The sequence below is a fragment of the Rhinolophus sinicus genome, chromosome 4 (assembly GCF_057876585.1).
Source record: "Rhinolophus sinicus isolate RSI-liver-muscle chromosome 4, RSI-T2T, whole genome shotgun sequence".
Lineage (NCBI taxonomy): Eukaryota > Metazoa > Chordata > Mammalia > Chiroptera > Rhinolophidae > Rhinolophus > Rhinolophus sinicus.
Window position 1 is genome coordinate 68,722,426 of NC_142504.1, and position 26,074 is coordinate 68,748,499.

The window sequence follows — 26,074 nt, forward strand, 5'->3', positions numbered from 1 at the left end:
CAGAGTCTGTGAACATTTATGCACATTTGAGGACCCTACTGGTCTCTAAGCCTGAGGCTATTACTCCAAGGATTTGGCCAAGTTCCAACTCAGGTAATTATGAGGAACTAAATGTGCCTTGCTGTTCCAATTAGGTACAGCATTGTTCGTTTTCCTGGCTTTTCAGTAAAAAAGGGGAGAAATTCTTCTTGAACTCACCCAGCTTGCTGACAGAAGAAAAGGCAAATACAGCGTACTACAAAAGTAACATCTGCCTAAGTAAGGAACAAGATGATGGCCGTGTTTGAACTTCAGTGTTGCGGCAAATTCCGAGAACCAGATAAAGATCTCAGAGGCAGCAGAACCCCTGGGATGGAATCAAATGACTGTGTCATGACCCTCATCAGATAATAATCACACAAGGATCCTGTGTAACTACAGCGAGTGATCTCATGATCGATTCAATCCATGCAATAAAAGCAGCATTTATACCGGGGGTGCCAAAAAGATGTACACATTTTAAGAGATGTTATCTGTGTATTACTTTTCAAAGTTGAATTGAATGATGGTAGCAATATGTAGTATGATGTTCACCAATACGATGGCGTTAATCAAATGAATGCTAGCGTCATTCATTGTATTACAATTTTAATACAGTTGTTTTCCTTTCTTAAAATGTGTATACATCTTTTTGGCATCCTTTGCTTTTCTGAAACCATTGTGGATAATAATCTTTCTCTCATGCTTTTGGGTAGGGACCACCAGCACAGATCCAAGAATGTATGAACTAGCCAGTTTCATACATTTCAAGGCCAGGGACCCTGAAAATAAACCAGGCTGATATCCCTTAGCTGGTCAAAGATTTAAAGTCTGACCGTATCGATTGTGGGCAAGGATACAGAGAAAATAAAACTTCCATGTTTTGCTGGTGGGAATATAAACTGGTTCAGATACTTTTCATAGTGATTTGACAGCATCGAATAAAACTAAAACTGTTCTACCCTTCATCCCAGCAATTCTGCTTCTAAGAACATCCCGTGTCCTCGCACATTGCACCCAGAGATACACACACGAATGGTCATTGGAGCAATGTTTGCCACAGAGAAACACTGGGGAAAACTAAATGTTTGTGGAAGAATAAAAAAAATAAACTGTAGTATAATCGTATGCTAGAATATCATGGATAAACCTAAAGTATTGCTAAGTGGGGTCGAGGAGGGGAGGGAAGAATACAACGTAATTTGTACAGTTTAATACCATTGATTAGAATTTACAAAAGGCAAATATTACTTTCTAACACTTTATGAACACATAATGATTATGGGAAATACAGTGAACACACACACACACCCACACACACATACACAGAGACATCTGCAGCAGTCTGGTTGCTCAGCTCTCCAAGCTCTATCCTGGGGTTGGGAAATTCTCCACTGTTATATCTCTTGGTAAAAGTCTAGGCCTGGCTCCCATGACAGAAGCTGGAAAGGCCACAGTTTGCTTTTCTAGATCACCCCAGAGGCCAGCGGGCGATGAGTACATGATTTAGCTTGCTTACCCTGATAACCATACTGGAGGTTTTGGGCCTAACGGTGAAGATGCAAAGGCACAAAGAGGGTGACAAATGTTCAGGCAGGTGGCAAGGGTCACCCTCCAAGGATCAGGTGGCCAGAGGAGCGGGCTGCGGCACCCCTGCCTGTCTGGCAGAGCCATCACCATGGTGGTACCCACAAAGCCTCCTTTTTAGTTCCTGCCAATTTCTGAGCCGAGATCACCGATGTTCCATGATTCCATTTGCTGTCAATTCCCTTCCAATACAAGCTCTTATGCAAAAATCAGCTACATCTGTTTCTGCTGCTTATGGACTAGAAACTTTCCAGACGGAGAGGGACAGCGGCAGGCTCAGCCCTGTGGTGGCCTCTGCGAGGTGGGGGAGACACAGGACTGGCAATCTGCAACATTTTAGTGACTTAAGAACAAGGTTCAGATGCAAATATGAGAAAATATTAATAGTTGTTCGCTCATACTGGGTGGTAAAAATAAAAGTGTGTGTGTTTATCACCCATTAGACTTTTTTTTTAAATATACTAATTCATTAAAGATGAAGAACAGGCTATTTCTGTGGTTTCCCAGGTGGTTTAAGTAGATTTCTTATATTCGCGAGACCCCAGGCCCGTTTGCGGCTATATTGTTTGAAATTATGCCAGAAACATACTGGATTTAGGAACAAAATGCACAGACTCTCAATGTTTAATTTGTGCTACTATTCAAAAGGGAAATCCAAAGACCTTTGCAAGGATGTTTGAGCATACCAAAATATTCGGTTACTCCCATTTCTGATTCTCATTTTAAAGACACTTAGATTCATTCAATCACATTAAACACGGAATACATATTTTTGGACTTTTGGGCTAGCAAAGCAACACTTTGACAGGGAACTCTCTCAGCAGGACTACTGCTCCCCAGCTTTTAGTGCCTTCCCTTAATTTGTAATGTACACATTCCCCCAATTATGTACCCAAATGTTGAAAAGTTGAGACAACTTACTACATGGATGTCCTAACACCTTCACTTCATCAATAGCGAGATAGCCTTGATGTCCAGAAGTTATTACTTCAAAAATCACCTGGAAAATTAAGAAAAATTTACATTACTGATTCATTTTGTCAGACTTATACCAAACATCTGTATAGAGACAGGTAGTTTCGTTCGTTCATTCGTTCATTCATTCATTTATTTATTCATTCATTCATTCCTTCATGTTCCTACAAACATGCATAGAGCACCTAATACCTGCAGTCAGTGTTCCAGGTTCTAAGCTACAAAGTAAATGAGACCGAGACCCAGTTTTCATGGATGTTAATGGGAAAGGGTGGCTCAGCAGCACCCCACCTCAATAACTTACCTAGTAAAGGGGTGATACCATGGTTAAGAGCTGGTATTTGGAAGACAGAGTCTTAACGTCATTACCAGAGGCAGTGTTAAGATTTGAATTACTTCACGATACATGTTTTCTGGTCAACTTCTTTGAGGGGATTCTATGACTAGACTGAACCACGTGGAGCCCTAGGTTTTATACTACTAAATTTTTAAAACTACCATCAGTACTATGAAAGGCAAGTACAGAGTAACTAAAAGAGCATATACCAAGAGGACCTCGCATGAGGAGGTAGCATTGCAGCTGGTAGCTGAATGTGAATGAGCTAACAGTATGAAGAGGGTAAGGCTCCTTCAAGGGCATATGCAAAAACCACAAGGTGAACATGACCATGGCCGTGAACAGGAGAATTGGGATTTACAGCTATAAAGGTCAGCTGTGAGCAGCTGACAGAGGCTCTACTCAGAAGGCAGAGATCAGGAAAGACACTATGTTAATAATACAGAGAAAAAGCTTTGCTAACTGAAATTCGGATGGAAGAGAATGATTTTAAAAAAATCTCTGCATTGGTGAAAACAAGAGGGCTTTAACAACTCCTCGATCATGGGAAAAGCAGGGGAAGAGAAGAAGGGCAACACGCTCTGAGGTTCTCAGAATGAATGACATCTTTGAGATGGTAGAGCCACTTAAGAGAAACTGAGGCTTAAGGAGAAAAAAGAACCAGTAAGAAGGTTATCAATTTTCTTCATATATTATCTAAGGTGTCCATTGTTGGGCTATTATTAAAAAGGTCCACATGACATTATTTTAACCTCCATTTACCCATAGCAGGAAGCAGTTTCACCAGGGAGACCATGGCTCATGCAATATAAAGACGTCTTAAAACACAACACAACAAGTGCACTTTGAAGAAATGAAAATTTTCATTCCTATCAAATCTGCACACAAATGTTTATAGAAGTTCTATTCATAACAGCCAAAAACTGGAAACAGTTCAGATGTCATTCAAATGGCAAATGATTAGACAGATTGTGGTATATCCATGGCATGGAGTACTACTCAGCAATAAAACAGACGAAGTACTGATATACCCAACAACTTGGATGACTTTCCAGAGAATTATGCCGACTGAAAAAGCCAATCACAAAAGATTACATATGATTCCATTTATGTAACATTGTACAATGTCAACATTTTAGAAATGAAGGACAGATTAGTGGTTGCCAGGGGTTATGCATGGAGACAGAAGGGACAGGAGGGAGATGGATGTGGTTACAAAAGGGCAAAATTAACACTCCTCGTGATGCTGGAACTGTTAAGACCTTCACTGTGACGGTAGATGCACAAACCTACTCAGTAATAAAACTGCATAGCTCACAGCGGCGTGATTCACAACAGCAAAAACATGGAAGGCACCCAAGTGTCCAACAAGGAATGAATGGATATGCAAAATGTGGCCTATGCATACAAAGGAACATGATCCGGCCTTAAAAAGGAAGGAGGACATTATGCTAAGTGAAATAAGCCAGACACAAAGAAACAAATACTGTATGATTCTACTTATATAAGTTACCTAGAGTAGTCAAAATCATAAAGACTGAAAGTAGAATGGTGGGCACTAGGGGTTGGAGGGAGAAGGGGGAGTGGGAAGTTATTATTTTACAGGGTACAGAGTTTCAGTTTTATAAGATAAAAAGAGTTCTGGAGATGGCTCTGCAACATTATGCTTTTATTTAACACCACTGAACTGTGCACTTAAAAATGGTTCAGATAATAAATTGTATGTTATTTGTATTTTACCACAATAAAAAAGTGAAAAAATTGTGTAAAACTAAATACACACACACACACGCACAAGTACAAGTAAAACTGGAGAAATTTGAAACAGCTCTGTAGTTTTAACAATGTCAATATTCTGGTTGTGGTAATCTATACATTAAGTTTGCAAAATGTTACCATCAGAGGAAACGGGGTAAGTGTACACAAGAATCTGTATTATTTTTCACTAATACATCTCATTCCACAATTATCTCCACAAAAACTTCAGTTTAAAAAAGTAATCACAAGCTACTGTTTACTGAGCACATAATATGCCACATACACTGGGTAGATTTCACTCCATTACCTTATTTAACAGTTCATGAAAAAACTCTTCAAGGATTGACTATTTCAAGAACAAAGACTTACATACAAAATAATTGTCCAAGAACATGCCATGAGACTACTGTAGATATAACTTCAAACCCAATTTTCTGATTCCAAATATCATGATGTTTTTGCTACTACATATTGCCTGAACAAACACTTCAACCGTAAGTCTGCACCGTTTTTTTCATTTATTTATTTGTTTATTTATCTATTTATTTATTTTGCGATGAAGGCAAAAATGGAGAAAACAATCCACAGAGCCCCACAAATGGAAAAGCTCAGGTGGCCTCCTGAGACAAGATGTCATCCAAGAGGCACCTGCCAAACTAGACGACACTGTGCCACAGGCCCCCACAATGAAATACAAAACATGCAGCGGGGAGTAGAGGTCCAATGGTAGAACAGAAATGAAATAAAACTTTGTCTTGCTCAGATATTTAATTTATTTTTTCACTAAGGATACAGAGACAGGGAGACATGCGGCGATATTCCTGCAATTGGGATGTTCCTGCAAATGTGTCTCTCTACTTTTAGAGACACTACTATAAGAGGATAACTGAGGGCACATAAAGCAGATGAATACTGAGAGCAAATAAAGGAAAAGGTCTTCCAGAGGCCCCCAAAACAGGGTCCATGAGTAACAGCCATATCCTGCCTGGTGGGGGCAGAAGCGTAGACAGTGCAGGAACCTGCCAGCTGCTCTGGTCAGAATGGCCACTGCACAGACCAGCCCACGACCACAAGTTACCCAAGAACATTGTGGCTCTGCTCATGACAAAACTATTTTGAAAGCTGAACCCAGAAATCTTCATCCATCGTTCCTTCCTCCCATCTGCCCTCCCTTCCTCCTTCCCTCCTTCCCTCTTATTCTTTCATTTGTTCATTCCATGGCTTCATCAAATGTCATCTTTATTCCAGGCCTGAGATAAGCACTTAGAGTATGTCACGAACAGAACAGATGAAGACATCTTTCCTCATCAAAACTTTCCTTCTTATAGAAAATCATATTTTTATTTTACCAACTTCAAGGGATGAAACTTCTCATAAAAATGGAATCGAATCTTTATAGTTACACATAAAACATGCTCATGTGGATCTATTTTTGAAGTTGACATATGTAAATTCAACACACAATGTTTTATTTAAACCAATACAGGGCCGCGGCCCAACCAAAGAAAAGGAGAGAGAAAAGAAGAAGGGAAAGAAATTAGAGACCTTGGAAAGCCATCTTAAACCTCCGAATCTGTTTTCTCGTCTATCAGAAAATACCCAAAGGCTCTAAATCTTTTTGTCCAAATATTTATAGAATATTTATTATATGTCCCAGGGGGAATCCAAAAAATTAGACAATTTAACGAAACTTAAGCTTTAGTTGGTGAAAAGATAAGGGATATTTTTAGTTTGTGAAAAAATAATGGAAGAACAGAACAAGACAACACTGGCCAAACGACAGATGGGAACAATAAGGAGCTCATAGGACAGTGACACCTCTCCACCACAGGAGTGTCACCTTTCCTTACCAACCAGGAAGCCTATGATACAGCCAGCAACCTTCAACCCACTTTTCCAGGCTGCTAGTACAAACTCACAGATGCGTGAGCAAGGACGTACCTACCCAGCGTCCCTACTAGACTGAGATATTGCAACGAGGCAGTGCACTCCCAATTTCCCAGCAAGATGACTTACAAATGAGGCCTCAATGAAAGAATTAGACACATGCCTATTTTTGAAACTCGGTTCCTCTCAGTCCAACTGGAATACCAGGAAGCAAAGAAAAAAAGCATCTGATTATAAATACACTAAGAGAATAATGGACTCCCCTTTTTAGTTCATTACAAACTTTCAAAAGTAAACTTCTGGGACTTGATAGGTGCCAGCTGACTTACAGCTAACTAGAGATAAAAAGAGGAAAATAATCTTTATAGATACGCTTATGTGTGTGTCTACACACATACACACATGTGTATACTTATATATAATATACGAGGTATAAATTTTAAAGGGCACATTTGTTTATACATAAGACAGTATATTATATGTTACAAGTTTAAAGTAATAACTTCAGTGTCTCCTTCAAAAAAAATTAAAGCAAGTTTTACAAAAGACCATTTTCTAGCTCTTTCTTAGGAATTTCAACTAAGGTATTTTTGAGTACAAGTTTTATTAGCTGATTCAAGTTTATAATTCAGTATATAAATGTTTCAACACATACCATAAAAAGTAAGTATAATTTGTACTGAAAAGGTTGCTGTTTTGAAATGAATATAATTAAATGAAGAGATCTGAATTTAAGTGCTGTAGTACAATCTTAGGTTGACTGACTAGTAACTTGATTTGAACCGCTGGCCATTAAGAAATTTACTTTGTTGTTTCTAACAAACAGAGGGTTAAAATATGCCACTCAACAGATGAGGCCTATCTTAAATCGGTTTCTTAAATGCATATTTTTGCATCCCATAAAAAGCTTACCTTGTCATCTGAACTCTTGCTACTGGCAAGTTTTACATTTTGTTCTCTTTTCTAACCAGTGCCTTTACCAAGAAAGCTTCAAAAGCAAATACATTTGTGTCAAATAAGAGACTACTCCATTGAAAGTCCAGCGATTGCTCTAGTGAAGTATACCAAGGATATATACCAAGCAAAACCCAGTGGGAGTCCCTGCAATGTCTGAAAATGCCAGCATCTGGAGCCAGAAAGATTGAGGTCAGAGGAAACAATAACACGAGATCATTGACGGTACCACTGGAAAAAGGCAAAAGAAAGGTGTAACCAATTGATTTGGGATGTGGCCGTGCTTATCATCAGAACAGAATATTGAAAATCTGTATTAGAAGTGAGGCTTCGCTGTCCTTAGGGAGCCACACAAAGGCTTTTCGTTTAAAAAATTCAATAATTCAGAAACCATTTATATATTGTATACATCCATGCCCCAGGTTTCTTCTGTATATATTACCTAATTTTCCTGTCAACCATACAAGGTAGGTGATATTAACTCCACTGTAGGGATAAGTATGAGTAGGCTGATTCAGATAAATTAAGTAACTTTTCTGAGGTCACACAATTAGTACACTGCAGAGTCAGGGTGTCATTCTAGGTCTATTTTACTTCCAAGTCTGGACACTTCATGTCACCGGTCTAAACTCGCAGGTATAAGAGGCTATATATACATAGAATACATACACGTATACACATACATATATACATATATATACACAAGGGGTGCCAAAGAAAAATGACACTGTTCAACGTTGCTCAAGCAATAGTTCGCCGTAATCAGAAGTGTCTGGACGCTGATGGTAACCACTTTGAGCAGCTCTTGTAATTGCAAACGTCAAACATGACTTGTATTTATCTTTTGTTATCGGTATGTATTGAGTATTACAATTTTAGTACAGTTTTCCTTTCTTAAAATGTGTATACATTTTTTGGCACCCTCCATATATAACACGCAACCATTCATACACACATGTATACATCCTTTAATGCATTTTCTTACTTCCAGATTTTTTTTCTACTTCCAGATTTAATAAGAAATGTTGTAAGCATCTATTTGACCTATAAATGTAGATGTGAGGCATAGTTATATGGCATACTTTTGTCAACATAAATTTTAAGACAAGGGCCAGCAAACTATAGCCAATGGGTCAAAGCTGTCCCAACTTCCGTTTTTGTATTGCCCATAAACTAACGATGGTTTTTATAGTTATAGTGGTGGGAGAACATCAAAAGAAGAATATTTTGTGATACAATTTTATGACATTCAGATTCCAGTGTCCATAAGTTAAGTTATATTGGAATACAGCCATGCTCATTCATTTACTTATTGTCTATGACAACTCTCACACAACAGCAGAGTTGACTAGTTGCCACAGAGACCATCTGGCACATAAAGCCTGAAATATTTGTTATCCAGACTTCTGCTTTAAGAGAAAACTTTCCTCCTTGGCTCCCCAACACACTGCCATTATTCTGTATAACAAGAAAGTACTGATCAACAGCAATAGTTTGTCACAGCCAAATACAATATGCCTTGCACTTTGCGTGGGAGTCCTGGATTCCAGCAATGGCATAGATAAAACCCTCTCCCTGGCTTGTGTGTTACAACTGTATCACAGGTGGTGTTTTAAATGCTCACTTAAATGTGTTGTATTTTTATCAATTTTTTAAAAAGCATAATTGTAATATACCAAAACAAAACCATAGAAACTAATTACATTATAGACCTCAAAACAATGCATAAAAATAAATTAAATTAAATATTAAACAAAATCCAACTCATTTAGCAGTCAAATCTTCTATAAAAAAAACTGAACTACTGAGAATTTACAACACTTCAATATTAAAACCTGACCCTCAGATCTCATTCTACACAATTTTTTTTGGCTAAATGTGAGATTTCAGCTACACATTTTTGTTTGTTTTAATTGAAACACACAGATTTTTAGGAAAAATATCTTTGCCCAGTAGCCCAATCTAAATTGTGATAGTCCCCTCTCATCCACAGGGGATATGCTCCAAGACCCTCAGTGGGTGCCTGAAACCATGGATAGGACGGAATCCTGTACATACTGTTTTTTCCTATGAATACATATCTATGATGAAGTTTAATTTATAAATTAGGCACAATGAGCAGTTAACAGTAGTAACTAATAATAAAATAGACCACTTATAATAATATACTATAATAAAAGTTATGTGAATATGCTCTCTTCTCTCTCTCTCCCTGATAACCGAGACAGATGCTAAGTGACTAGTGGGCATGGATATGCTGGACAAAGGGATGATTTATGTACTGGGCAGGACTGAGCAGGAAGTTTCTAGAATTCATAATGCTACTCATAACAGCAGGCAACTTAAAACTTATGAATTGTTTAGTTCTGGAATTTTCAGACAGTAGTTAACCATTGGTGACTGAAACCTCAGAAAGCAAAACTGTGGATAAAGGGGGACTATCTACTGTATTTGAAAAGTTGAAAGCTAAAGTGTTGGATCCATATGATAGAATCAGAGAGCCACCTGATCTTATTCTGGAATAATTTTGCCACGACACAGTGTTTAATCATACAAAATCTTTTTCTGGATTTGGCTTACCAGGAAATATAATTAAACCTCACTATTTATGGATTTTATATTTGTGAATTTGCCTACTCCCTATTTAAATATTTTTTGGATGTATCACCTCAGGTAAGGGAAACAAAAGAAAAAATACACAAATGGGACTACATCAAACTAAAAAGTTTTTGCACAACAAAGGAAACCATCAACAAAATGAAAAGACAACCTACTGAATGGGAGAAGATATTCACCAATGATACGTCCGATAAGGGATAAATATCCAAAATTTATAAAATACCCATGCAACTTAACACCAAAAAAAAATCTAATAAAAAAATGGGCAGAAGATCTGAATAGATATTTCTCCAAAGAAAATATACAGATGGCCAATAGACATATGAAGATACTCAACATCACTAATCATCAAAGAAATGCAAATTAAAACCATAATGAGCTGTTGCTTCAAATCTGTCAGAATGGCCATCATCAATAAACCAACATACAACAAGTATTGGTGAGGATGTGGAGAAAAGGATACACATTTGTGCACTGTTGGTGGGATTGCAATTGATACAGCCACTATGGAAAATGTACAGAGGCTCCCCAATAAAATCTTTAAAAAAAAAAAAAAAAAATTAAAAACAGAGCTATCTTATGACCCAGTAATTCCACTTCCGGGTATTTATCTTAAGAAACCCAAAACACTAATTCAAAAAGATATGTGCATTCCTATGTTCATTGCAACATTATTTATAATAGCCAAGACGTGGAAGCAACCTAAAAGTCCATCAAAACACAACGGGGTAAAGAAGAAAGGTACATATATACAATGGAATATTAGTTAGCCATAAAAAAAGAACAAAATCTTACAATTTGTGACAACATGGATGGACCTAGAGGGTATTATGCTAAGTAAAATAAGTCAGATAGGGAAAGACAAATACTTTATGATTTCATTTATATGTGGAATCTAAAAAAACAAATAAATGAACAAACAAAACACAAAGAGACTCATAGATACAGGGAACAAACTGATGGTTGCCAGATGGGAAGAGGTTTGTTGTACTGAGTGAAAAAGGTAAAGGGATTAAGAAATACAAATTGGCAGTTACAAAATAGTCATGGTGATGTAAAGTACAACATAGGGAATTTAGTAAATAATATGGTAATAACTATGTGGGGCGCCATGGTGGTACCACACTTATCAGGGGGATCACTTAGCAAATTATATAAATGTCTAACCACTATGCTATACACCTGAAGCTAATATTGAATATCAACTGTAATTGGAAAAAAATACCAAAAAAACACAAAAAACACCGTTTTTGCATTTGTTTAACAGTAAATATAACTAATCCTCATTATTTGCAGGGTTCTCTATTTGTGAATTTGCCTACTCACTAACTTAATTGAAACCCCAAAATCAATACTTGCAAAGCTTTCAGGGTCATTTGTGAATATGTACAGTCGCAAAACTTTGGGTCGTCCTACACACACCTTGAGTTCCAACAAGGCAATGCTCTGTCTGCTTTCTTGTTTTAGCTCTCATACTATAAACAAGTGTCCTTATCCCAGGATATTTAGGGCCACATTTTTTTTTCCTGCCTTTTATTGGTGATGCTGCTGTTTAACATGGCCCCAAATGTAATGCTGTAATGTGTCTAAATAAGACTGTAATTTTGCTTATGGAGAAAATATGTGTGTTAGGTAAGTTTTATTCAGGCATGAGCCATAATGCTGTTGGCTGAGTTCAATGTTAATAATCAATTTATCAATTACACACACACACGTGCACACACATGCACACACGTGCACACATACATGCATGCGCATACACACACAACACACACACACACGGTGCCAACAAAAGGTATATACAGTTTAAGAATAAGAAAACCATTCAAATTGTAATATGATAACAAAAGACAAATGCAAGTCATATTTGACTTCTGCAATTACAAAGTGGTTACCATCAGCATCCAGACACTTCTGATTATGGAAAACTACTGCTTGAGCAACATTGACCAAAGTGTCCACTTGTATACATTTTTTGGCACTCCCAGTAGAGAGAGAGAGAGAGAGAGAGAGAGATAGATAGATAGATAGATAGATAGATAGATAGATAGATAGATAGATAATGTAATAAGCTGCCTTTAACAGAAACACACATAAAACAAAGTTATGTATTGATCGGTTGATGAAAATGTTCTGATCAGAGGCTCGCATGACTAATCCCGTGTTTCCCACAGAAGCAACAGTTCAGTATTCAGTAATTCAGTGCTTGCTGTGACTTTACAGAACATAACTGAGAATAATGAGAATCGACTGTATTAGTGTGTTTTGGTTCATCCTGAGTCCCTATTTCTATCAAAATACTTGGGCATAAGGACTCAATACCCACTTTTGCTGATAGTTCCCAGATATTATTGTAGCCATGGGATGTAAAGAAATGTAAGATTAAGAGGATCAATATTCATTCAATCATTCAACAAATATCATCTCAGGAGACAAGATGCTATATCCCCATAGACTTTGGAGTCTTGGGGAAAATCCATTGCTCTTAGGTAGGAAATGTCAGCGACAGTGGTGTTATGCAATAAAACTGACAAGCTCGGGGGGGCCACATGACAGGTCTGACAAGCTCAGTGACCTAAAGTCACTGCACAGTATGGTCTAATCATAAATCCCTAACTGGGTCGGCCATGGCAGGTAGTCAGGTTCCACTAAAGGTCAATCTTTACTTTAAGCGAACCCTGTCTACTGTTCTTATGCATCTAGGATAACATAACTTTGACATTTTAATTTTCTTTTCTAGACTCCTCGAAGGTATAACCACAGGCACCAGAGCACCAGACAACCAGAGCGTGAGACCACAGAACCCCTCATTGTTATCTTGTTCCCTGTATAGCATCTCTATGTGCTGTGGATGTTAATTATTAACTATCCTGTATGCACCAATGTAAAGTATGTGTTTCTCCATTTCACTTTTTATCCAGTCTTAGAGATTTCCGTGCTTTGTGTTCTCCCGCCTCTTTATTCTACCACCAGTGGATTTCGTGTACCTTCCGTACATTTTCTTCTTTGATACTAAATACATAAAAGGTCATTCCTCCAGAGCATTTTCTCAATCCATGGAGATCTTGCTTCCAGGTATGTCCTCAAAAATTTGACTCCAATAAATTCTTATAAAACTTTTCTATAGGTTTGGATGTCTTTCATCTACCGAAACAACCAGTTAAACTACTGACTTCCATTTGCTCAGAAAAAGCCATCCTGGATGTTGGCCTGTGCGAGGGTTGACCTCAGGTTATGCTTCCGACGCCTGCCAAACAGGAGACAGGAAGCAGCTTAACACTGCAGTATCTCTGATCCTCTGTGCTTCAGTGAAGAGCAAAATTAATAGCTGTCCATGCTGCCACTTACCCTTGCTGTGTGTGAGCAAAGAAAAAAAGTTTGCTTACCAACGCAAATACGCACCACAGAAAATGGAAAACGTGTTGGTGGAAGTTATTTGTTAATTCCCCAGAACAAGGGAAACTAAGTGGTGTATGTCTTTTTCCCCACACATAACCTAGTAGACCCTTTCTGGTTTTGATTTAAATAAAAAGCTAAGGTAAATTCTACCCATTCACAAAACCCACTGTTTTTTTCAAATGAGTTAAGTAACAACCAAAAACATACACAGTAAAATAAATGTTTCTATAATGATAAAGAGGCAAAGCAAAACCACAAACTATGTGTCCTTAAAAACATCAGGAAGAAAATGTGGAAGCATTGGCTTATATGGACAAGTTATCAAAGTGAAAACCGACTTTCCCAAAGTTAAAGGCATTCAAAGACGACAGGCTTCACGGTGGAGCTAAATATCAGTGCTTTGTCATGCCTATTCCACTCAATCTTACATGACTTCATCTGTTTTTTCTACCAATAAACATGACTTTCCTCACTTTTTGTTTTCCCTTGACTTTGAAAAAAATTGTCTTTTCAAATCTTTTCTAATCATAGCTCAAATACTCATTCTATTAAAAAAATGGGATACGGAAGAAAATTAAGGTAAAGGAAACAGAAAACATAGGAAGGCTTTAGGGATAAGTGTGGTAACCAAGAAGCAACAGACAGCAGAGGAGAACGTTAACTCAGAAGAAACACTTATCTGTGATCACCAAATAATGAGCACAAGCTGAGAATGAAACTTGGACATATGGTTAAGTTTAAAATAAATAAATTTTTAAAATATTATCTTTGAAGATAAAAGAAACCATCAGGTGAATCGATCTACTTACTTCCTAAATACAGCACTGTGCCCATTCTAAAGTGACAGCCCAGTGTGCCTCCACTGATTTCTTAAAATATACTGTTAGTCTTTTTTAAGCACAAAATGCAGAGGACAGCAGCAACTGCTTAGAATAGCTTTCCGGCTTGAGACAGAGTTCTATTTCACTGCCACATCTAATTCCCCATGTCATCCTAGAAGAATGCTGCAATTCAATTGTCTTGCACCTGGAATAAGGACCATAAGCTAAGGAATTTACGGAGCAGGGAATGTTCTATTTTTCCATTAGTACATATCACTTTTTCCCAAGTGTGCTCCAGGGAACACTAGACTCAAGAGATGCTCTGCAAAAGCCTAACCTGATGCCCAAAGTCTAGTGGGCATCTGTACCCAGCATTTGTCCCTCCTGGAGTTTTGGAAACAGCCTGGCTCTGAAATGGCTTGTGGTACAGAATGTGTTTAAATCGATGCATCTTCCCATTTGTCAACTAATGCGTTTTAACATCCCTTGGATTTGTGGACCACAATTTGGAAAACACTCACCTACTAAGTGTAAAACACTATCTCTGAGCAGCCAATGTATGCAGAGGTGCTGTCACTCAGGGTGACTTTACGTGACAGTCTAGTAAAATAAGTGGGCTGGAGGTCAACCCAGTAAAGAAACTGGGCAGGCAGCAAAGGCTGGAGCTGAACGTGCGGAGTTGGGTATGATCAAGTGATTCCTGTTCCCTCAACTCCTCATTTACTGGGACAGGTGTCAGGCTGGGAGAGGGTAATTCTGGGTGTAGCCCCCCAAAGGGCAAGCTCCTCCGTGTTCTCGCTGCACAGAGAATTTTGATCAGGCTCCGCTGGAATCCAGTGCACATTTTCTCCCAGGACCTTCAGTACATGAAGGAATCTGTTTTAACACGGAGGCTCTAGAGAACAAGAAGACCCATCACTCCATGACTTTAGCCTCACATGCCCTCTTGTTACTGCCCACATGCTCCCAGCCCAGCTCCTTGAGAGGCGTACGGGAGGGGATTTCAACACCACCTATGCATTTTTCTCTTTTCAGAGCAACCATTTGTATTTGAAATCACTGCCTTCTTGGCCTCTAACTGGACTCAGAAACACTGTATTCCAAAGCAGGGAGAAACGATGTGAGATTCCAGCAGCCTCTCTGGTGCACGCAGGGTTAGGAACCCAGAGAAACTGATGGGTGGCCTCTGGAAAGTTGTGGGTACAGGAGAAAGGAGAGAGGAGGGGAATAAGCAGAATCAAAGCAGTCCTTTTTTTGTTTTTCTTTTTAAATCAGCACAATAAAGCAAGAGGGTGCTCGCGAGAATAAATTACTATCCTTAAAATGGTAGGAAGTCAATGACAAAATCAAAGAAAGCAGGTGCCACAGCCCAGATGCCCTGATGAAAGCACATAGTAGGTACTTCTCACTTCCCAGGGCCACTGCCCAACAGAGGGACAGGTTCTAAGCAGCAGCAATTAGGACAAACATTAATTAAGGAATAATTTATGTGTTAATCACCAAGTATTTGGCAATTTATGTTTTAATGAATAGCAATTAACCTGCAATTAGTTGTATTTTGTGCAGGTTACCATTGTGATTTGTACCTGTAGAATACCACTCTCCTACAAATAAGAAAAGCTACATAAAATGACTACAATGGCAAGAACTTTACTCGGCGAAAAAACATTTGAAATTCTCAAAATGCTTAATAAAGATAGCATTAAGGGAAAGCCTACAAAAACAAGAGCTGTCCAAGCCTGCTATGTTTATCGAAAGCCCACAGGGTAGTTGTGTCTAGTTTTATTGAAAACCTCCCCAAATCCAACAACGACAAAATTCAGATTCTTACCAAAATGAAAAGCAACTCAGTATTTCGTCGCCACAATTGAATGAGAAACGGATATTGCTGACCAAAGCACAGGAGGGAAGGGACGGGACAGGTGCATGGAGCCCAGCACAGCGGGGTCCCCGATGGTCCCTGGGGCACTCACCCCCGTGGTGCAGTCAGAGTCCGGAGGAGGCTGATGCCGTGTACAGGAAACCGCACCGCACGCTTTTGCGTGTGAGCAGTTCTGGAATGTTCTGGTGGAAAGAAACTTGATTCACTTCTTTTCACCCAGTGTTTCACTGAAGGATTTGTGTCCGAAACTCTTTTTCATTGAACAACTTTTGCTACTTCATGAAACACATTTAAGGAGTGACATAGTAGGCAGAAAGCACTCAGCCTGTTAGCTGATTCCATTTTTATTGTCTCGCACAAATCTTAATCTCGATAAACTACCACCACTTATTGAGAGGCTAGCACATCCCAGATGTGCTTTTCCTTTCATCTTAATGCCCTACACAGTATTTATATTTAGCCCCATAATCAGGGAAGTGAGTGCCAGTAAGTTTATATCAGTTGCCTGAGCTTCTAGTAAACAGGCTTGATATTCACATCCAGTTCTTTGTGACCCAAAGCATATGTTCTTTTACTATGCTATCATGCTGCCCATTTTCAAACAATATGAAATTTCTTTTAAAAAGTTAATTTATTGATCTTCACTAATTATATCAAACTAGTTAGTAAAGTATAAAAGCGCCTTATAGAATTAAAACACCATATGACTATAAATTTTAATATACTAGTATTTCAAGTATGTGTTCCCTTTATATTAATTTTTTCAGATCTCGATAACATATCTTGCAGTCTAAATACTAATGCAGAAGTGATGCCTGGGGGAAGAAGAGTCCCTGTGTTTTGAGGTCTCTCAAGGGTGCCGCCTCTTTTAGAAGTCTTGTCCTCAGCTTTTCAGCCCCAAAACAGCCTATCTGTATCCTAAGAATGCATCATTTGAATATTGACTTTTATGAACCACGTTCATAAAGGAAAATATCACATACATGGACGCACATGTGATACCAGAAATTTTTTTTCTGTTTTCCAATTAGAAATAAAATAGTCACATAAAAGACCCACTTCCTCAGACTAGAGCAGAACTCCTTAAAGAAAAATCTATATGGGAAATTAATTCAAAAGTAGATGGGCTCATGCATGTCTCACGTTTTTAAGAGCAGCCCGTCTCATCCTCAGGAAGGGTGTGCCAGCCACACAGGCTGGGAACTATAGTCTGCAGCAGAGAAGCCCGTTCCTGGGGCAGTGCTACCTGAACACACACAACTTGTTTTACTGACTACTTCTCTTTTTTTTTTTTTCTTTTTTCCCTGATCACCTCTAGTTCGGCTAACATGTTGGGCCAAAGGTGGAAATAGGATTTGGTAGGTGTTATCCTACTTCATATAGCTTCGTTCACACAGCTTGTCTTTTCTCGCCCCGACTGGGACACATCATTCAGGTCTTATATGGTGATTTTAAGGCCTATTGCTCAGCATTTGTAAGTTTCCTGCTGACATCTCTCTTTGTATCATCTACAAAGTGCGATTCGTCTAATAGCTTATGTTACGATTAATGACTTCAGTATGTTTACTACCCAGGATATAAAGGAAAAATAAGAGAGAAGTACTACCTTAACTATGCCTTTAAAACTTTCAAGCTAATGGTAGTTTGGACTCCTCAGAAAACAAATGAACAAGTGCATTTTTAGTGGATCCAAACCCTTTACTGATGTTGAGCACCAGGTTCTTAAACACTTAGCAACACTGTCTTAGAGTCTCTACAAATCCACCTTTAAATTCATAGTAGGAAGCTATTCCTAGTGAATCCCGCCAGAAAGCTACAATGAGAATTAAGTTCCAATTCAATATGGTAAATCATGTACTGCTCAGCAATGCGAGAGAAATCACAGAGGGAAGTGGGAGGGATTGGGGGTTAGGGTCAGAGGTTCACAATTGGGAAGACAGACCAATGTATTCAAAAGAGATCAGTAAGGGAAAATTTCATAGAAAATAAGAACGGTCTGATACACAGGACTGCCTTTCTTTCACTAAAGCTTGATAATACCTTTTGAAAGGCTGATCTCATAAGACTTCATAAATTAAATCACTTCTTTAATGTATATTGTCTGAGCTAGGTGTTAAAGGCTGCTAATGGACTGAATGTTGTGTTCCCCCACCTTCCAAATTTATATGTTGAAGCCCTAACACCCAATGTTAGGGTGTTTTGAGATGAGGCCTTAGGGATGTGATTAGGTTTATATGAGGTCATGATGATGGAGCCCCCGTAATGAGATTAGTGTCCTTATAAGAAGAGGAAGAGAGACCAAGGTTCTCTCTCTCTCTCTCTCTCTCTCTCTCTCTCTCTCTCTCTCTCTCTCTCCCCCCCCCCCCGCTCTCTCTCTCTTTATCCAGTGGAAGAAAGACCATGTGAGCATACAAGAGAAAATGAGAAGGCAGCATCTATAAGCTAGAAAGAGGGCCTTCACCACAAAGAAAGAGAAGAAACCAGAGATCCTGTGAGCAGGACACACCTCTAGTCCTGCTGGCCTCAACCCAGCAGATGCCTGGAGATGAAGAAAGGGCGGGTTCCAGACGGGCAGTAGGAACACCCCAGGCTTAGGCCTTCTCTACTGTTGGAACGTCTCCTCCCCAAAAAGGTTCTAAAAACATTCAACCTCTTAGCCTAGTCCACCTGACAAATGCCTGCTGAAGCCTAGTTTAGCATTTCACCTGCTTCCATTTTCATCTGATGAAAAACTAAACTTTGTCCCAGAGGCCATATTTTTTAATCATACCACTCATAGATAATGTTTATAAAAAAGAATATTCATGAAACAGAATATTTTCACTCCGGAAGAAAAACTAGTTTTTCTTTTTCTTTTGTGTTTTATAAGTAAAAACAGTATATGTACATGGGGAAAATTTAGACTGCGACATATGGCAGAAAGAAACAACAATCAAATTACAAGCTGGGGAAGATACCCTTTCTTAATATATTTATTCCAGCATATATTGCAATCTCTCTCTCTCTCTCTATACATATATATATATAGATATATATACACACACACACACACACATATATACATACATACATATATGTATACATACTTTAAACAATGGGATTTGACATACTGCTTTATATAAGTTTTTTACACTGAATAAGATAAGCTTAAATTCATCATTAAATGGTCCTGTATAACATTATTCTTAATGGTTGCAAAATGAATTTTTGTATTGAAATAACATAAATTAATCCTCTATTGTTAGAAATAATAAAGTTTCTGACTTTTCATTATAAATAAGCTGCCATGAATCTCACTGTAGTTAATTGTTTGCAGCCACATTACACTATTTCCTTAGGATGAATTCCTAACAGTAGATTGCTAAATTTAGATATATCTAAATTTTTAACACCTTTAAAATGTATTGCCAAAGTGTACTCTAAATAAAGATTTTAACAATTTATATGTGAACTAACAGAGCTTTCGCTACTCCTCCATTTCTGTTCAAGAAACACTCACCACTCATTCAATACCAGAAATTGTTACAGGTACAAGAGTACAAAGATCAATAAAAACAAGACATTTACAGCCCATTTATTCCCATATCAAATCCAGGGATAGAGGAATTGATACATCTTCTCCAATAAACAGCAAACCCGTAGAATGGACTCCTGGGTGTTGTTCATGCCATTTGGACGACAAGCGGCCCTTGAGAAGACCCACTTTTCCCTTCCCTGAGTCTAGCTGAGCAGCTCAGTTACGTGTGAGAGATGACCCTGTACACATGTTCCCGCTGGCTCCTGAGTGAGCCAAAGGAATTAAGAAACAAAAGCAAAATATTGCAGTTTCCTTAATGCATCCGCTTAGCTTGAAAGTGAAAATTCTTAATAATAAGTTATTTTTAAAGGTGCTGTGGACAAAAGAAAAAAGAGCACCGAATGCCACTGGCACTAATTCCTACCTTTGATCCTGAGTCAGGATCTCTTGTGGTATGGGAACTCTCTGACAATCAGGATGTGACATTAGGACTGCTTTTGTCCCACTTCTTAACTGCTCCTGGGCCTCCACCCTTGATACTTTAAATGAGAACTCAAAGTGAGAGAACTCAAAGTGAGCAATGTGGGTCTCAAGAGAAGAACCCAAATAACAGCAACAGGGACATCAGGCCCTGCATGACGAGAACTCAGCCTACACATGCTATTTTCTTTTCATTGCTTCTGGGGGTGGGAGCAGGGCCCTGCACCTCACTAGCTGCTCTCCATGATGGCTCATTCCTTAATGACTCATTCACTACTGAGATCCACACATGGAAGAAGGGGCTTCTCCTTTTAGAATCAAGTGTTATGTCTCCCTGAATCAGATATGACTTACTTACTATAGAAACGAAAATACCCTTGCAGATAGCACTTTCTGCCCTGCTGCAGGTTACTGCTTTTGTTTTGTTTGTTTTTAAAAACGATATATGCATAAACAAGTTTGAATGCTGTTTTTTACTCCTTTCTCAACTGAATGTTACAAACAAAGCCTTAATACGCTCCCTATCAAATAGCATAAGCTTTCCTTACATTGGTATAAGAAATACTAACACTGCTTATGCATTCTCTGATAATAAGACTATATTGTTAGAAGACAGATGATGCATCAAAACATGAAATGAAAACAAAAAGCATACCTGATAAAAGTTAGGCCAGAAAGTACTAATGGCCAGTTCTGCCCTGTTCCAGGTACGTGTCGGGTCTCCAGATATATTCCAGATAGGATTCCCCAAAGGCCCGTTATTGACCTTCACGTAGACATTGAGTAACCCGGGAGCAGAATTACTCTTGCTGGATACAAAGTAGTGAAAATCAATGCAGTGGGTGTCATTTTCTTTAAGCTGAGGTAAGAGGAGGTGGGCTCTCTGCCCCTCAGATCTCCCAGATGTGTTCACCAACATGAAAGAGCCTGTGGAAATGAAATCAGAGAGTCACAACCTGAAACACAACTTCCCAGTCCTTTCAGAAAAGCCACCATCATTTACATACATTGACACAGCAATTCAACAAATACTTAGGCTTTGAAAATCCGTCTCTTTTTACCCCAAAAGTATTCTCAAGATAAGTGAATGGAAAATTCCCTAGATATCACTGCAATTAGTCTCCAAAGTAACAGAAATATGCGTCATTTGCAGAGATGCACTCATCAGTTTGGTAGTCACTAGCCATCTGTGACTATTTTAATTAAAATTCATTAAAATTCCATAACATTAACAGTTCAGTTCCTCGGTCACAGGAGCTACATTTCAAATACTCAAAAGCCGCATGTGCTAGTGGCTGCCATATCGGACAGCACAGACACTGAACCTTTCCATTTTTTTTCAGAAATTCTATTGGACCACACTAAGTTATAATTCTCACCATTTGGAAACCACCACCACTTTAGGATTCTCATACAACCTCGAGAAAGATAACATATTGGTCTGATTTGTGGAACCTTAGAAAACTTTATTAGCCCTATGACGCTCCTTGTTGGCAACATAATGTCATCCTCGCAGTTCCGCACCACCACCCTTCCCCCACTGCTGTAACAACTAACTGCGGGACGCGGTATGACGGAGCATATGGATGCAATCACTGTGCCAATTGGAGGACGGTTACTCTCAGAAGTCTCTATGAGCTTTCTGTATCTTTACAGGCATGGCCCTAGCCCACCCGTGAGTGCCGATGGGTCGCCCGACGGATTCTGGCTTGCCGGATACCCTCGCGTGAACTGCATCACTTGGGTCCTCCCCTGTCTACAATCAACAGAAAGGACAACTAAAATACTTCTATGAATTTTACATACCACATAAAGAAAGATAAAAACAAAATGTTCTGAAATAAAAGAGAAAAAAAGGTCTTCAGCAGAGAAGAAACCTGTATTGAAACACCTAAATCTGGAGTATAAAGATGAAAAGTAAACTATCGCTCCAGGGTGGTTGGACTCGTGATTTCGCCTGGGTGAGGAGAACACTGCCATTGAGTATTCCTTTGAAAATTCCCTCATTGTGAACTGTAATTTTCAAGGAGGTGTCCATATGTATGTTTGTGTGTATTTTAGTATACACCAGACATCTCTATAAACGTACATACACAATTCTAGAAAAAGTGTGAAGTTTTTACCTTGTCTACAAGCGTGATTTCCTAAACAGCCACATGAGAAGACTACCTTTCCCAGAGAATTACTATGAGGGCTCAATTAAAAAAACATAAATGTCAATCTATCCTTTATAAATAGGCTAGTAGTGTTAAGGGGTCAGTATTAAAAAAGGTTTGCTTATGTATGTTACCCTCAGAGTGTCCCTATATGAGGTGAGCTAGTGTTAATGCCATTTAGCACATATAGGAATTGAGTCACAGAGATGAGGAAGCAGCTTATCCAGGTTTTAGAATGAATTAATGGCAAAACCAGAACTTTGAACCTCTGAGATTCCAGCCCATTACTCTTCCTGCCACACTGCAATAACCCCATATTTCTTCGTGAGCCATTTGAGCATACGTGAAGAAAACAAACCCCTTCACAACAGCAAAGGAAAATTATAGTAGCTATTTGAAAATAGAACAATTTTTCAAGAGATGAATGTTATGCACCTGGAAATATGAAAGCCAAGCCACAAGGGAAGGGTTATCTATGGAACATATATTCCAGTAATAAGGAAGAACTGCAAATGTGATTTAAGAAAGAGTTGGAGATAGAGAATGGGAACAAGTGGCAAGACAATGTCATTGAAATGATTTAGGTTAACTATATGCCACAAAATGTAAACAAACAAACAAAACCCTTCAAAATACTTAAGGTTGACCAACCCTACCACAAATCTAAAGCAGGTTTCTGGTGTTTATAACATGAGTTAAAATTGTACATTTCTGCTCTTAGTAAATTATAAACAGATTTATTCCATATTCAATCATTTGGGGCTCTATTATCTGCAATATAGCTGTCACTATGTAGCTATGTGTACTGAGGCCTGACACGGCCTCGAAGCCAACTCTGAATCAAGAGTATCATTTCTTGCATATTTCCATCATTTAAACTTGGGCAACCATGGGTGGCCAACATGACAATATACAAAGGATGGCAAAAGTCCGTGTTTCTCAAATCTTACGCAGTTTAGTTTGGATGCTGGGATGAAGCTGAAACACACCCATCTCTTTTCACAGGTTGGTATACACTTCCTACCATCCTGTTCAGGAAATCACCAGGGTTCTCCAAAATACAGTTTTCCTAGCTACACAACTTATCCTCCAATACTTCAATATGCTCCATTCCAGCACAAAATGCTCAGTCAGAAATTTTTATTTTGAGGTCAAGGGGACATTCTAAATTACAAATACTCAAATGATTCTAATTTTTATAGTCTTTTTCCCCCTCCTTCTTTGAGCCAGAAAAGTCTTTGTTATGCGGCATGCTTCTGCAATGCAGATTAGCTCCAACAGGATTAGCAAATAGGGGAGTGACATCCACATAACTCAGAAGGCTCTTTGGTTTCATGTGTGAATTTTTGCAGGAATTAAAGTTTTAGAGTGATCAGGGGCAAATCTCTCAAATAAAAGTCCACATGATTGATGGCTTCTAAACAGGCTAAAAATCCTGAGGAAGTACCTTTATTTAGTGTAAGAAGGCAAGAAGTTTAGTGGTTTCAAGAAGCATTCTTCTTTCTACTGTCAAGTTGTCTGGGAAACTGCAAGAACTGGTGAAGAAACTATGGAGCTTCTGCTCCCCTCCTGAGTTTAGAAAGGAAAGAACATGGGATGATGAAGAAGACAAACCCCAGATGGCATTTTGAAGTTCGCAGAAAGTGTTCTTTATTAGAAGGGAATAACTCTGAGGATCTCTCTAATGAGAGGAAGGAGGCTGGAGCTCTGGGCTGCAGCGCTCAGATGGATTCACTGGGATGCTGAACACCAGATGGGAGTTAATGGAGCCAGTACTTTTATTAGGGTTGTTACTGTTTTTATTGGTTCTGTGGCTACAAAGCTGCATAGATTGTGAGTGGTCTTCCCTAACCCAATTCTCGTCACAAGACCTATTATCCAGTGTGTGATTTTGTGAAATTTGTCGGAGATGTTCCAAACACACGTGTGTGGTGCTGTTGGAAGCACCTGCTCAACCTGCGCTGTTTCCTTCCTTCGCTGGACCTCAGAAGGCGATTCAATCTGGACCGCCTCCACAGTCACAGGCAAAGGAAACCCTCCTCCAAGCTGTCCAGAAACCAACTGAGCATCGCTCTGATGTCCACACACACAAAAGTCTCTCTTCTCTGAGCACCTATTCCCTGGGACGCTCCTCTGAGTGGTCCCCCCTTTTCCTTCCTACAGGGTCTCTTAATTGGTAATCTATGGAGCTCCCACAATGAATGACTAATGCATAAAAAGGACAACGCTTGCCATGTAACACAAGCTCAAAAAAGTGACTGTCATGATGATTATTTGGTTTCCTCATACCTCCTAAATGCATTACTTCTCTAAATTTTCTGCAATTCTTTAGCATTTAGCTCTATATATTTCTACCTGTCCACACCACACCCTCCTGATCCTAACCTACCTCACCTATTTCCTACCTCATCTAAGTGGTAATTTTTAAGTTTCCTTTCTTTGTGAGAGAAGAACATTAGCACTGCAGTATTACAAAACTCAATGAATTGAGTATTTGACTCAATCTTGTCTCTACTGGATGGATCTTGAGATTATTAAGCTAAGCGAAATAAGTCAGACAGAAAAAGTCAAGAACCATACGATTTCACTGATATGTGGGATATAAAACTGAAAGCAACAAAAGAACAAGACAAACAAATAAAGAAACAAAACTCACAGACACAAACAATGGTTTAGTGGTTACCAGAGGGTAAGGGAGGAGGTGGGTGGTAGATGAGGGTAAAAGGGATCAAATATATGGTGATGGAAGGAGGACTGACTCTGGGTGGTGAACACACAATGTGATATATAGATGAGGTATTACAGAACTATACACCTGAAACCTATGTAACTTTACTAACCATGGTCACCTCAATGAACTTAAAAAAGTAAATAAAATAAGATAAATAAAAATCAAAAATAAAAGCATAAGCTTTGAGAAGTGAAGCTTTATTTCTGTTGTGGCCATGAGAATTTGCTTCCTGGCTTCAATGTATAAAAAGAAGGTGGCATTTCAGCCAGCACAGTAGGGGTATTTCCTGATGGTGCTGCATTAGTGTCTTATGGTGAGTTTACAGAAGAAAGAGTGGACATTTATGTTTAGCACAGTTTAGCAGCCCAGAATTCTGGGGTAAATTCACAGGTATGCAAAAAAAGAATGGCAGGCAGGAGGGAAGAGGTACCTTTTAATTGTTCAAATTTATCACCTATCTAGTATGAAAGCAAAGTCAACTCACCAGCTGATGCTTAAAGAATTCAAAACATTTATATTCAATTTTAGACTAAGTCTGTTTTGCTAAGTATCCCTATATGCCTGAGTGCTTAATTTTCACCTTCCACTTTAATGTTTTGACTGTGAGGAAATGAATTTTCAAAGAGTAATTGGGTCTCCCTTGGTAAGTATTTCCTTACCTCAATTTTTTCCCCTATAAAAAACACTCTAACTGGGCAAATAAATAAAAGAAATCAGAATTCAAATTAGCATAGAAATTCTATTTGTGTTCAGATAACAAAACACTGTTAAATCACTAGTATGGAAGTAGAGCATGGCCAGCAAATGAAAAAAGCTCCATGTAATGGAGTCGGCTTCAAAAGGAACAGTCTTTACAGGCAGACTTTGAAGGTCTTTAAGAATAATTATTTTTGTTTCTTTGGAAAGGAAAACTGTTATGAGAATATTCAATGTCCACATTCTTGAATCTTTGG

The 26,074-nt window shown here is 38.7% G+C and overlaps 1 protein-coding gene across 16 annotated transcripts in view; it reads right to left on the reverse strand.

Annotated features, from left to right (window-relative positions):
- Positions 1-26,074, reverse strand: part of PTPRM (protein tyrosine phosphatase receptor type M) — an 808,815-nt gene that overhangs the window by 502,319 nt on the left and 280,422 nt on the right. For all 16 annotated transcript variants that reach the window (XM_019755757.3, XM_019755755.3, XM_074340349.2 and 13 more), the window contains exons 3-4: positions 20,890-21,161; positions 2,527-2,605 (exon numbers count right to left, since the gene is read on the reverse strand). In XM_019755757.3, coding sequence (XP_019611316.1) covers positions 2,527-2,605; positions 20,890-21,161 — 351 coding nt within the window. The remainder of the gene's footprint in view (positions 1-2,526; positions 2,606-20,889; positions 21,162-26,074) is intronic.